This window comes from Oncorhynchus kisutch, linkage group LG21 (genome assembly GCF_002021735.2).
Source record: "Oncorhynchus kisutch isolate 150728-3 linkage group LG21, Okis_V2, whole genome shotgun sequence".
In the NCBI taxonomy this organism is placed as follows: Eukaryota; Metazoa; Chordata; class Actinopteri; order Salmoniformes; family Salmonidae; genus Oncorhynchus; species Oncorhynchus kisutch.
In genome coordinates this window covers 36,048,454-36,063,315 of record NC_034194.2, presented here as the reverse complement: position 1 = coordinate 36,063,315, position 14,862 = coordinate 36,048,454, and the positions used below count along the sequence as shown (strand labels likewise).

At 46.9% G+C, this 14,862-nt stretch overlaps 1 protein-coding gene across 1 annotated transcript in view; it reads right to left on the bottom strand.

The window, feature by feature from the left end:
• Window positions 1-4,502: 4,502 nt before the first annotated feature.
• The window catches only part of LOC109883364 (gephyrin), a gene marked incomplete in the record, with an annotated part of 158,481 nt that continues 148,121 nt past the window's right edge, over window positions 4,503-14,862 (bottom strand). The window contains 9 exon segments of the mRNA XM_031800694.1: window positions 4,503-5,032; window positions 5,497-5,593; window positions 6,183-6,286; window positions 6,370-6,434; window positions 6,536-6,609; window positions 9,749-9,836; window positions 10,401-10,522; window positions 10,932-11,085; window positions 11,246-11,304. Coding sequence (XP_031656554.1) covers window positions 4,899-5,032; window positions 5,497-5,593; window positions 6,183-6,286; window positions 6,370-6,434; window positions 6,536-6,609; window positions 9,749-9,836; window positions 10,401-10,522; window positions 10,932-11,085; window positions 11,246-11,304 — 897 coding nt within the window.

The window sequence follows — 14,862 nt, the reverse complement described above, 5'->3', positions numbered from 1 at the left end:
TCATGGAAATAGTAGGTGTCCTTAATGTTTTGTATCCTCAGTCACATGAGGTTGGTGGCACCTTAATTGGGGATGACTGGCTCGTGGTAACGACTGGAGCGGAATTCATGGAATGGTATCAAATACATAAAACAGGTTTCCAGGTGTTTGATGCCGTTCCATTTGCTCTGTTCCGGCCATTATTATGAGCCGTCCTCCCCTCAGCAGTCCCATGTGTACTCAGTGTATAACATACTAACATAGAAATACAAAATAAACTAAATCAAGTACAAGAGGCATGCAGATAAAAGAAAATGAGACCGAAATAAAAATAATATTTAAAAAATGGCCTATAGGGATATAGATTTAACTTAAAAAGTAGAGAAAACAAGTGTAACACATTTCATAACATCAAAACTTACTGTGAAGAATGGTCTTCAGAAACAAGTCCCTGAAACAGGCCTTATCCCCTGCCCCAGTCCAGGTTGTGCTGATCGCAAGACTGTTTGGCAGAATGCAAGGTAGTATCCGCCAAACAGCAAGTGGGAGGGAAGGTATTGCTATCTGGGTTAAGTCTGTCGCATGCTTCCTAGTTGGAACAGTTGGCATATACAGGGCCTTCGGAAAGTATTCAGACCCCTTGGCTTGTTCCACATTGTGTTACGTTATTACATCTACATATTTTGTTCCAAAATTGATTAAATATATTTTATATTTCAGCATCTACACACAATACCCCATAATGACAAAGTGAAAACAGGTTATTAGAAATGTTTGCAAATTAATAAAACCGAAAAAAACATACCTTATTACCATAAGTATTTAGACCATTTACTATGGAACTCGAAATTGAGCTCAAGTGCATCCTGTTTCCATTGATCATCCTTGAGAGGTTTCTACAACTTGATTGGAGTCCACCGGTGGTAAATTCAATTGATTGGACATGATTTGGAAATGCACACACCACTCTACATAAGGTCAGCTGACAGTGTACGTCAGAGCAAAAACAAAGCCATGAGGTCCAAGAAATTGTCCTTAGAGTTCCGAGACAGGATTGTGTCGAGGCACAGATCTGGGGAAGGGTACAAAAAAATTATGCAGCATTGAAGGTCCAGAAGAACAAAGTGGCCTCCATCATTCTTAAATGGAAGAGATTTGGAACCACCAAGACACTTCCTAGAGCTGGCTGCCCGGCCAAACTGAACAATCAGGGGAGAAGGGCCTTGGTCAGGGAGGTGACCAAGAACCTGATGGTCACTCTGACAGAGCTCCAGAGGTCCTCTGTGGAGATGGGAGAACCTTCCAGAAGGACAACCATCTCTGCAGCACTCCACCAATCAGGCCTTTATGGTAGAGTGGCCAGACAGATGCCACTCCTCAGTCAAATGCATATGACAGCCCACTTTGAGTTTGCCAAAAGGCGCCTAAAGACTCAAGACCATGAGAAACAAGATTCTCTGATCCGATGAAACCAAGATTGAACTCTTTGGTCTGAATGCCAAGCGTCACATCTGGAGGAAACCTGGCACCATCCCTACTGTGAAGCATGGTGGTGGCAGAATCATGCTGTGGGGATGTCTTTCAGAGGCAGGGAATGGGAGACTAGTCAGAATCGAGGCAAAGATGAACAGAGCAAAGTACAGAGAGATCCTTGATGAAAGCCTGCTCCAGAGCACTCAGGACCTCAGACTGGGGAGAAGGTTGACCTTCCAACAGGACAACGACACTAAGCACACAGCCAAGACAACGCCGGAGTCTCTTTGGGACAAGTCTCTGAATGTCCTTAAGTGGCCCAGTCAAAACATGGACTTGAACCCGATCGATCATCTCTGGAGAGACCTGAAAATAGCTGTGCAGCAACACTCCCCATCCAACCTGACAGAGCTTGAGAGAAGAATGGAAGAAACTCCCCAAATAGAGGTGTGCCAAGCTTGTAGCATCATACCCAAGAACACTTGATACTGTAATCACTACCAAAGGTGCTTCAACAAAGTACTGTGTAAAGGGTCTGAATACTTATGTAAACGTTATATGTTTCTATTTTTTATAAATAAGCAAACATTTCTGAAAACCTGTTTTTGCTTTGTCATTATGGGCTATTGTGTGTAGATTGCAGAGATTTTTTTTGTTGAATACATTTTAGAAAAAGGCTGTAATGTAACAAAATGTGGTAAAATTCAAGGGATCTGAATACTTACAGAAGGTACTGTATATTACGACAACATTTTGTGTCAGCCGAGTTTTTTTCAGCTGTTGGAGCACACAAAATTTTTTCTTGAGGGAAATCGAAGTTTGGTAGCCGAAGTCTATGCATCTTTGTGGGTGCTTGTACTACTCCTAGTAGGAGTGGAAACTATGTACGGGATTGTTGTCATTCAACAAGAGATAATTCATTTTATGCGAATGTTTTCATTAGTTAGTTGTAAAATTTTGCGACTAAGATCTCCTTGGCAATAACAACAACATTTATTACAGATTTCATGATTTATCTTAGATTAATTCTGACTATTTTGAGGAAGTGTATACTGCCTATGTTGATGCTATAGCATCTCAAGACGGGCAAACAGTAATATTTCCCTTTTTTTAGATTAGCAAGCAAAGGTCTTTTGATAACTAAACTTCTTAGGGCCCCTTTTTCTCAATTTCCACCTGAATGACGTGCCCAAAGTAAACTGCCTGTTGCTCAGGCCCAGAAGCCAGGATATGCATTAATTGGTACCATTGGAAAGAAACCACTTTAAAGTTTGTAGAAATGTTAAAATAATGTAGAATATAACAATAGATATGGTAGGAGAAAATCCAAAGAAACACCAACCTGATGTTTTTTTTTTTGAGAGACCATCCTCTTACAATGGCAAGTATAAGGTCATACTGAAAATGAACTCCCTGGATGCAATTCCTATGGCTTCCACATGGTGTCAGCAGTCTATGTTCAAGGTTTCAGGCTTGTAATTTCAAAAACGAATAAGAAATATCAGTTTTGGTACTTGGACACAGTCTTGGAAATTCGTGTTTGCGCGCGACATGAAGACAAGACGCACCTGCTAAAATCGGTATCCTATTGAACATACTTCTTTTTGTGAGAAATATTATAGTTTGATTACATTTCAGGGTATCTGAGGAGTAAATATAGTCCTCATTATGTATACATAACCTCATTATGTATACATAACCTCTGTGTACACATAACCTCTGTGTACACATAACCTCTTTGTGTACACATAACCTCTTTGTGTACACATAACCTCTTTGTGTACACATAACCTCTTTGTGTACACACAACCTCTTTCTGTATACATAACCTCTGTGTATACATAACCTCTTTCTCTCTTCAGGGTTTGATCTTTCAATGGCCTATTGGCTTCTTCACGTAGGCTACGTCAAGATGCAGGAAGTTAAGGGTTAAAGGCCCATGTTCATAACGTGTCTCAGCATAGCAGTGCTGATCTAGGATTTCATTTCTTATTTTATTTAACCTCCATTTAACTAGGCGAGTCAGTTAAGAACACATTCTTATTTACAATGACGGCCTACCCTGTCTATTCAATATAATCTAAAAAGGCAGCACTCCTACTCTGAGCCACTTTATGAAAACAGGCTCAGGCACTGGTCACAGATTTGATCATGTTATTGGATCACCCTCAAACAAGGTGCATCAAAGAACAAAAATCACTTTCTTTAAATAGATTTTATTACAAAAAGGAAACCCAACAATAACCTTTTTTATACATAATGATCAAGGATTTTTATTATCATAGTCTCTTTCATCAGTTTCATATCATTACAGAAAATGTACTATAGTACAGCATTGTTCAATGTCTCCTCATTGCTTCAGTATTGGTCATTTCCTTCAGAGTGCTGGTCACATGTCTGTACAATATGGTTCATCTTCGTGTTCTTTTTTTTCTGTACATTTTGTTGTGAAGTCAGTTAAAAAGGCTGTCAGCACTTAAAGAAGCCGTTTCTTTAATTCTGTGTTTTTTCCCTCCTTCTCTTTAGTCGATCAAATAAAATACTGTTTTTTTTGTTTCCCCCAGTTAACCATGCTCCCCGGGGGCAGAGCTGCACCTGGTCAGGTGATAAATAAGGAAGCTTCAGGGTCTGGGCAGGTTGGTGGATGACTGCCCCCCCCCCCCCCCCCCCCACCACCCCCCACCCCTTTCCAGCACCACCCTCATCCCTGCCCAGGCATTTGGCACTGCGCACATAAACAAGACTCACAAGATAAACAACAAGCAAAGCTCTTTGTCAAGCCATTGTGATGCATACTAATGAGAGAAAAATAGAAGTGTGTGGTGTCATCGTTAAAGCGATACACCACAGAGGAAATAGACCTAGATTATACCCTCCCCTCCTTCGTCTTACACAAGCACCGTGGGAAATCTGGAGTCTTCCTCAGGGTTTTTCTTGATATATATATATATAAAAAAAAAAAAATGATATATTTTTTCCACTAAAATGAGAAAATAATATTTCTTATTTTTTTGTCCTGGCAGGCACCTACAGATCTATTAAAATGCTACTGCTATTGATAAGGTCTAGCATTGAACACACAAAGCAATTGCAATGAAAGGAACAAAGTTGCCTTACAATCTAACAATGATAGTAAGAAGAATAATCATAAGAATATATTACAGAATAAATCTCTTTTTATAATTAGATTTTTTTCTTTGAAAGTTATATTTTCTTTGATTGAAATATTATTATAATCTTTTAAATGAATCATATTTTTTTGTATCATATGTACCTAGGTTTGTGATGGAGATGTTGACTATACCTCAACGTTATCCAAATCAAGAAAAACTAGCTGTGCCGTTGCATATTACAGAATAGTCAATGATATGTGGACATGCACCGTGAACCACCCATTCGAACCCCCTCTCTCTATGAAGCCATCTCAACGTCCCCCTTTGATGACATCATAGCCGGCCGATAACCATGACGTCGACCACCTCTCCCTTGTGCAGCTCCACGTATTGCTCTGTTTTTGGAGGTAGCATCAGGAGACCGTTGGCGCTGCGCATGCTCATCAGCCTGCTGCTCACCTGGTTTCCTACGTGATGGAGAGAGGGAAAGAGAGAGAGAGAGAGAGAGAGAGAGAGAGAGAGAGAGAGAGAGAGAGAGAGAGAGAGAATAAATGCACTCTAGGCCCTCTGTCAGTGCCCAGTACCACACATGTCCAGGAGGATTACACCCATGACAGTCAGGATGATCTCACTACAACAGCATGCAAGGGAGTGAGAGCCTTCTAATACTCCACTGTCTAATTGTAGTTCTTTAAGCAATACAATACTACACGTAATAGAAAACAGTGAAAATAGTCACAGCCAGAGGGTTTGTTAGATGAGGACTATAGCTTACCCCTCTACAATTGCCCATGAACAAAGCCAGTGAGACTGTGACTACAGATTTAGTGTAGTCGTTTAGTATAGAAGTGTATCGCTCCTTATAGCAATGCACAACAGAATAGAATAGAAAATAATACAATACAATAGAATGGTATGGTTCCATCAGTACCTGTGCTCTGGGCCCATGGCAGAGGCTCCTGGTGGTGCCATGTCAGAATGCAGCGGTGGTACTCAGGGCGAGGGTCCAGCTTCACGTCACATGACAACTACAGGAGACAGCCACACAATCAACAGGGCTCATCATGACATGATGACCTCATCATGACATGGTGACCTCATCATGACATGGTGACCTCATCATGACATCACATCAGGGTGTGTCCCAATTATCTCTCCTCCCTCCTGAAGTGTGCACTCGTTCACTACAATTCATACGCATGCATATATATATATATATTTTTTTTTACATATCCCAACTCCCCCTGAGCCACCCTCGGAGAGTGGGGTCACGGCCAGGGTCAGCCATTATCATCGGTGACCCTAGAGCAATTAGGGTAAAGTGCCTTGCATAAGAGGACATCGACAGAGTTTTCACCTCGTCAGCTCAGGGATTGGAACTAGAGAACTGTCCCAACGCTCTAACTGCTAGACTACCTGCCACCCTAAATGACCATCTGGTCTGGACAGTAAACATTCTGAAAGGATATACAGTAACTAGTCTATGGGCCACATGGTCAAGTCATCTGGTCAGACAAAACACCTCTTCCAATTAATTTTGAGAGGAAAGCGAGGATAGAGAAAGCAAGCAATCGAGCAAAGACAAATGAAGAAAGAGTCCTGTGACGTCATTCTTACCCTGGCTTTGATGATGGTGGGCCGTGGGTCCAGGATCCCCTGCATCTTCCTCAAGGCAGGAATGACGAAGAGGTTACATGTCACCACAGCAGACACGGGGTTACCTGGGCCGGGGGGGGGGGGGGTGTTAGAAACCAGTCTGGAAACGATTGTCTGATTTCCTCTTTCTCTTTACTTTACACACTACCTGGGAGGGCAAAGATGAGTTTACGAACACCGTCCATGTCCAACGTGGCGAACGTTGTCGGGAGACTGATATGATGGGAGAAGAGAAGAACAACATGGTCATCAATGAACAATCCATCCACCGGTCCACCTGTCCAGCCATCCCTCCCTTCCTTCCTCCATCTCACCCTGGTTTCATGAAGACTCGTCCAAAGTGGATCTGGGCATGCAGATCAATATCCAGCACCTGTTTCAGATAGTCCTGAAAAAGAGGATCACACCGTTTGGAGTCTTCTAAGGTACATATAAACATTAGACCAAAACAGTCCTAGTGTAAGTGTACCTAAAACCCACATAAGACGTGTGCATCACTGGGGTGTATTCATCAGGCACCAAGGCAACAACAAAAACGGAATGAAATAGTAAGAAATTTATAACGCATTTACATTTTTTTTGCTGCAAAATGTTTTCCGTTTTGGGCCCTTATAAATACAACCCTGTGCTGTGTGAGTCCACATAGTATGAACTCCACAATGTCATGTATCTACAGTACCAGTCAAAAGTTTGGACACACCTACTCATTCAAGGGTTTTTATTTTTTACTATTTTCTACATTGAAGACATCAAAACTGTGAAATAACACATTGAATCATGTAGTAACAAAAAAGTGTTAAATAAATCCAAATATACACTGCTCAAAAACATAAAGGTAACACTAAAATAACACATCCTAGATCTGAATGAATGAAATATTCTTATTAAATACTTTTTTCTTTACATAGTTGAATGTGCTGACAACAAAATCACACAAAAATGATCAATGGAAATCAAATGTATCAACCCATGGAGGTCTGGATTTGGAGTCACACTTAAAATTAAAGTGGAAAACCACACTACAGGCTGATCCAACTTTGATGTAATGTCCTTAAAACAAGTCAAAATTAGGCTCAGTAGTGTGTGTGGCCTCTACGTGCCTGTATGACCTCCCTACAACGCCTGGGCATGCTCCTGATGAGGTGGTGGATGGTCTCCTGAGGGATCTCCTCCCAGACCTGGACTAAAGCATCCGCCAACTCCTGGACAGTCTGTGGTGCAACGTGGCGTTGGTGGATGGAGCGAGACATGATGTCCCAGATAAGCTCAATTGGATTCAGGTCTGGGGAACGGGCGGGCCAGTCCATAGCATCAATGCCTTCCTCTTGCAGGAACTGCTGACACACTCCAGCCACATGAGGTCTAGCATCGTCTTGCATTAGGAGACCCCTTGCCTCACAAGGGGTCTGAGGATCTCATCTCGGGACCTAATGGCAGTCAGGCTACCTCTGGCGAGCACGTGCGGCTCTCCAAACAAATGCCACCCCACACCATGACTGACCCACCGCCAAACCGGTCATGCTGGAGGATGTTGCAGGCAGCAGAACGTTCTCCATGGCGTCTCCAGACTCTGTCACGTCTGTCACATGTGCTCAGTGTGAACCTGCTTTCATCTGTGATGAAATCTGTGAAGAGCACAGGGCGCCAGTGGCAAATTTGCCAATCTTGGTGTTCTCTGGCAAATGCCAAACGTCCTGCACGGTGTTGGGCTGTAAGCACAACCCCCACCTGTGGACGTCGGGCCCTCATACCACCCTCATGGAGTCTGTTTCTGACTCACGGAGTCTGTTTGAGCAGACACATGCACATTTGTGGCCTGCTGGAGGTCATTTTGCAGGGCTCTGGCAGTGCTCCTCCTGCTCCTCCTTGCACAAAGGCGGAGGTAGCGGTCCTGCTGCTGAGTTGTTGCCCTCCTACGGCCTCCTCCACGTCTCCTGATGTAATGGCCTGTCTCCTGGTAGCGCCTCCATGCTCTGGACACTACGCTGACAGACACAGCAAACCTTCTTGCCACAGCTCGCATTGATGTGCCATCCTGGATGAGCTGCACTACCTGAGCCACTTGTGTGGGTTGTAGACTCCGTCTCATGCTACCACTAGAGTGAAAGCACCGCCAGCATTCAAAAGTGACCAAAACATCAGCCAGGAAGCATAGGAACTGAGAAGTGGTCTGTGGTCACCACCTGCAGAACCACTCCTTTATTGGGGGTGTCTTGCTAATTGCCTATAATTTCCACCTGTTGTCTATTCCATTTGCACAACAACATGTGAAATTTATTGTCAATCAGTGTTGCTTCCTAAGTGGACAGTTTGATTTCACAGAAGTGCGATTGACTTGGAGTTACATTGTGTTGTTTAAGTGTTCCCTTTATTTTTTTGAGCAGTGTATTTTAGATTCTTAAAATTATCCACCATTTGCCTTGATGACAGCTTTTGCACACTCTTGGCATTCTCTCAACCAGCTTCATGAGGAATGCTTTTCCAACAGTCTTGAAGGAGTTCCCCACATATGCTGAGCACTTGTTGGCTGCTTTTCTGCACTCTGCGGTCCAACTCATCCCAAAACATCTCAATTGGGTTGAGGTCGGGTGATTGTGGAGGTCAGGTCATCTGATGCAGCATTCCATCACTCTCCTCTCTCCTTCTTGATCAAATAGCCCTTACACAGCCTAGAGGTGTGTTTTGGGTCTTTGTCCTGTTGAAAAACAAATTATAATACCACTAAGCGCAAACAAGATAGGATGGTGTATCACTGCAGAATGCTGTGGTAGCCATGCTGGTTAAGTGTGCCTTGAATTCTAAATAAATCACAGACAGTGTCACCAGCAAAGCACCCCCTCACCATCACACCTCCTCCTCCATGCTTCACGGAGGGAACCCCACATGAGGAGATCATCTGTTCACCTACTCTGCGTCTCACAAGGACACTGCTGTTGGAACCAAAAATCGTAAATTTGGACTCATTAGACCAAAGGACAGATTTCCACTGTTCAAACTGATTGGCTCAAATGCATTAAGAAGGAAATGAAATAAATTCCACAAATAAACTTTTAACAAGGCACACATGTTAATTGAAATGCATTCCAGGTGACTACCTCATGTAGCTGGTTGAGAGAATGCCAAGAGTGTGCAAAGCTGTGTGCAAAGGGTGGCTACTTAGAAGAATCCTATTTGCAATTCTTCATGATACATGGTTCCATATGTGTTACTTCATAGTTTTGATGTCTTCACTATTATTCTACAATGTAGAAAATAGTAAAAATAAAGAAAAACCCTTGAATGAGTAGGTGTGTCCAAACTTTTGACTGGTACTGTATGTATTTTTTTTTTTAAATGTACTGTATATGTCACAAAATATCAAACACCACAATTCCCAATCCAAATAAATAAATGATCCTGTTCTTTGTGTGATTGTAATTAATCCCACAATTGTAATAACACCACAATTCCCCACCCCGACCACAAGGTGTCAGAATAGTGCAATGTCATAACCAATGACCATTCATACTCACTATTTGCTCACATACCTTCTCTCCCATCGACACCCCTCCAGAGGTGATGATGACGTCAGCGCGACTGATGCCCTCGTTTAGGGCATTCAGCAGGTCATCTGGGCTGTGGGGCCGATAGACAGAGAACAGTTACCATCACACACCACATATAGGGTTACAGAGGGATAGATGAAAGGAGGAGGAGGAAGAAGAGGAGGGTGAGGAAGAAGAGGAGGGTGAGGAAGATCAGGAGGAAGATGAAGAGGAGGTCGTCTGAGCTGTGGGGCCGATAGACAGTTACCATCACACACCACATATAGGGTTACAGAGGGATGGGTGAAAGGAGGAGGAGGAGGAGGAGGAAGAAGAAGAGGAGGGTGAGGAAGATCAGGAGGAAGATGAAGAGGAGGTCGTCTGAGCTGTGGGGCCAATAGACAGTGAACAGTTACTAGTTACCATCACACAGCATAGAGGAGGCGAGAGGAAGAGGAGAGAGGAGGAGGCAAAGTAGGTGCAGGAAGAGGAATATAAAGGAGAGTAGAAAGAGAGGAATAGAAGGAGTATCAGGAATAGGAAGAGGCAAATGGTAGAGACAAGAAGAAAGATAATGAGAGGATGAAGAGATCAAGGGAGGAGGAAGAGGAAGACAAACAGAAAGAGGAGCAGGAAGAAGAGTGTGAAGTCCTACTTGTCCCCCACGATGCCCAGGTTGATGGTGGGGTATCCATGCTCCTGGATGGTGGCGAGCAGCGTGGAACGGTTACTGTCTCTGATCTTTCCTGGGTGGAGGTCGTCCTCAGGGTTTAACAGCTAGAGACAGCAGGGGAAGTGTTCATTAGGTATTAAACGGAAGAAAACAGCCTGTAAACAGGGAGAGACTACCAGGATTTGTCCAATAAGTAAAGCTCATTTTCGTTTTCTGTTGCTAAATGTTTTAAAGGCCTAGTGTTTTTTAAATGTAATATCTGGATAACAATGAAGTCATTTACTGTAATAGTTTAATATATTTTTTTTTACAGAAAACTTTCTCAAGCAAGAATTGAGATAGTTCTATCTGGGACTGGCCTGAGTGGAGCAGGGAAGTACACCAGAGTGGAGGATTATCCATGGTTAAGGTTGTGGCGCCAGGATCAATCCACCAGAGTGGAGGGGCTTAATGGGATATGAAACTTCAAAACTAGTTGTTATTAGCTGAGAGGTTTGGAACTCTCTGTCTCACTTCGTTGCCTGTGGACATGACAGCCACCACGGGGAACTTCTGCACCTCCACCTCGGTGACTCCTACGGTGGCCAGCAGGCCAATCTCAGAGGGGCCCATGTGGGTTCCCTTAGACAGGACACATTCCCCACGCTTGATGTCATGACCTATGGGCCTGGAGGGAGTGGAGACAAGGACGTTTAATAGGAAGGTTAAAGAGGGGATATGTATACAGAGGAACATCAAAACACACTTTTATGCACTTTTACACACACAAACACATGGAAGCAGGCTTGTATACACACACACACACACACACACACACACACACACACCGGATGTCTTGTCCGGGACGGGCCTGTACGAGGATCCGCACCTCCAGCTCCTCTGTGCCCTGAGAAGGAGAAACCAACAAACCTATAAGGAGCTATTACACAAAACACCTAGCCTACTGTCGTCACCTTGCCTACTGTCGTCACCTAGCCTACTGTCGTCACCTTGCCTACTGTCGTCACCTTGCCTACTGTCGTCACCTTGCCTACTGTCGTCACCTTGCCTACTGTCGTCCCCTTCCCTACTGTCGTCACCTAGCCTACTGTCGTCACCTTGCCTACTGTCGTCACCTTGCCTACTGTCGTCACCTTGCCTACTGTCGTCACCTTGCCTACTGTCGTCACCTTGCCTACTGTCGTCACCTTGCCTACTGTCGTCACCTTGCCTACTGTCGTCACCTTGGCTACTGTCGTCACCTTGGCTACTGTCGTCACCTTGCCTACTGTCGTCACCTTGGCTACTGTCGTCACCTTGGCCTACTGTCGTCACCTTGCCCTACTGTCGTCACCTTCCCTACTGTCGTCACCTTCCTACTGTCGTCCCTTGCCTACTGTCGTCCCCTTGCCTACTGTCGTCCCCTTGCCTACTGTCGTCCCCTTGCCTACTGTCGTCCCCTTGCCTACTGTCGTCCCCTTGCCTACTGTCGTCCCCTTCCCTACTGTCGTCCCCTTCCCTACTGTCGTCCCCTTCCCTACTGTCGTCACCTTCGCTACTGTCGTCCCCTTGCCTACTGTCGTCCCCTTCTCTACTGTCGTCCCCTTGCCTACTGTCGTCCCCTTGCCTACTGTCGTCCCCTTGCCTACTGTCGTCCCCTTGCCTACTGTCGTCCCCTTGCCTACTGTCGTCCCTTCCCTACTGTCGTCCCCTTCCCTACTGTCGTCCCCTTGCCTACTGTCGTCCCCTTCCCTACTGTCGTCCCCTTGCCTACTGTCGTCCCCTTGCCTACTGTCGTCGCCTTCACTACTGTCGTCGCCTTCACTACTGTCCGTCGCCTTCACTAACTGTCGTCCCTTGCCTACTGTCGTCCCCTTGCCTACTGTCGTCCCCTTGCCTACTGTCGTCCCCTTGCCTACTGTCGTCCCCTTGCCTACTGTCGTCCCCTTGCCTACTGTCGTCCCCTTGCCTACTGTCGTCCCCTTCCCTACTGTCGTCCCCTTCCCTACTGTCGTCCCCTTCCCTACTGTCGTCACCTTCGCTATGTCGTCCCTTGCCTACTGTCGTCCCCTTGCCTACTTGTCGTCCCCTTGCCTACTGTCGTCCCCTTGCCTACTGTCGTCCCCTTGCCTACTGTCGTCCCCTTGCCTACTGTCGTCCCCTTGCCTACTGTCGTCCCCGTGCCTACTGTCGTCCCCTTGCCTACTGTCGTCCCCTTCCCTACTGTCGTCCCCTTGCCTACTGTCGTCCCCTTCCCTACTGTCGTCCCCTTCCCTACTGTCGTCCCCTTGCCTACTGTCGTCCCCTTCCCTACTGTCGTCCCCTTGCCTACTGTCGTCCCCTTGCCTACTGTCGTCCCCTTGCTACTGTCGTCGCCTTCACTACTGTCGTCGCCTTCACTACTGTCGTCGCCTTCACTACTGTCGTCCCCTTGCCTACTGTCGTCCCCTTGCCTACTGTCGTCCCTTGCCTACTGTCGTCCCTTGCCTACTGTCGTCCCCTTGCCTACTGTCGTCCCTTTTCCTACTGTCGTCCCCTTCCCTACTGTCGTCACCTTCCCTACTGTCCCCGCCTTCACTACTGTCCCCCCGCCTTCACTACTGTCCCCGCCTTCACTACTGTCCCCGCCTTCACTACTGTCGTCGCCTTCCCTACTGTCGTCGCCTTGCCTACTGTCGTCACCTTGCCTACTGTCGTCACCTTGCCTACTGTCGTCACCCTTGCCTACTGTCGTCACCTTGCCTACTGTCGTCCCTTCCCTACTGTCGTCACCTAGCCTACTGTCGTCACCTTGCCTACTGTCGTCACCTTGCCTACTGTCGTCACCTTGCTACTGTCGTCACCTTGGCTACTGTCGTCACCTTGGCTACTGTCGTCACCTTGCCTACTGTCGTCACCATTGCCTACTGTCGTCACCTTGCCTACTGTCGTCACCTTCCCTACTGTCGTCACCTTCCCTACTGTCGTCACCTTCCCTACTGTCGTCACCTTGCCTACTGTCGTCACCTTGCCTACTGTCGTCTCCTTCCCTACTGTCGTCCGCCTTCCTACTGTCGTCACCTTGCCTACTGTCGTCACCTTGCCTACTGTCGTCACCTTGCCTACTGTCGTCACCTTGGCTACTGTCGTCACCTTGGCTACTGTCGTCACCTTGCCTACTGTCGTCACCTTGGCTACTGTCGTCACCGTTGCCTACTGTCGTTCACCTGCTACTGTCCCTTGCCCTACTGTCGTCACCTTCCCTACTGTCGTCACCTTCCCTACTGTCGTCCCTTGCCTACTGTCGTCCCCTTGCCTACTGTCGTCCCCTTGCCTACTGTCGTCCCCTTGCCTACTGTCCGTCCCCTTCCCCTACTGTCGTCCCCTTCCCTACTGTCGTCCCCTTCCCTACTGTCGTCCCCTTCCCTACTGTCGTCACCTTCGCTACTGTCGTCCCCTTGCCTACTGTCGTCCCCTTCTCTACTGTCGTCCCCTTGCCTACTGTCGTCCCCTTGCCTACTGTCGTCCCCTTGCCTACTGTCGTCCCCTTGCCTACTGTCGTCCCCTTGCCCTACTGTCGTCCCCTTGCCTACTGTCGTCCCCTTCCCTACTGTCCGTCCCCTTGCCTACTGTCGTCCCCTTCCCTACTGTCGTCCCCTTCCCTACTGTCGTCCCCTTGCTACTGTCGTCCCCTTCCCTACTGTCGTCCCCTTGCCTACTGTCGTCCCCTTGCCTACTGTCGTCGCCTTCACTACTGTCGTCGCCTTCACTAACTGTCGTCGCCTTCACTACTGTCGTCCCCTTGCCTACTGTCGTCCCCTTGCCTACTGTCGTCCCCTTGCCTACTGTCGTCCCCTTGCCTACTGTCGTCCCCTTGCCTACTGTCGTCCCTTTTCCTACTGTCGTCCCCTTCCCTACTGTCGTCCCCTTCCCTACTGTCCCCCGCCTTCACTACTGTCCCCGCCTTCACTACTGTCCCCGCCTTCACTACTGTCCCCCCCGCCTTCACTACTCGTCCCCGCCTTCACTACTGTCGTCGCCTTGCCTACTGTCGTCGCCTTGCCTACTGTCGTCGCCTTGCCTACTGTCGTCACCATTGCCTACTGTCGTCAACCTTGCCTACTGTCGTCACCCTTGCCTACTGTCGTCACCTTGCCTACTGTCGTCCCTTCCCTACTGTCGTCACCTTGCCTACTGTCGTCACCTAGCCTACTTCGTCACCTAGCCTACTGTCGTCACCTTGCCTACTGTCGTCACCTTGCCTACTGTCGTCACCTTGGCCCTACTGTCGTCACCCTTGGCTACTGTCGTCACCTTGCCTACTGTCGTCACCTTGCCTACTGTCGTCCCTTCCCTACTGTCGTCACCTGCCTACTGTCGTCACCTAGCCTACTGTCGTCACCTTGCCTACTGTCGTCACCTTGCCTACTGTCGTCACCTTGCCTACTGTCCGTCACCTTTGGCTACTGTCGTCACCTTGGCTACT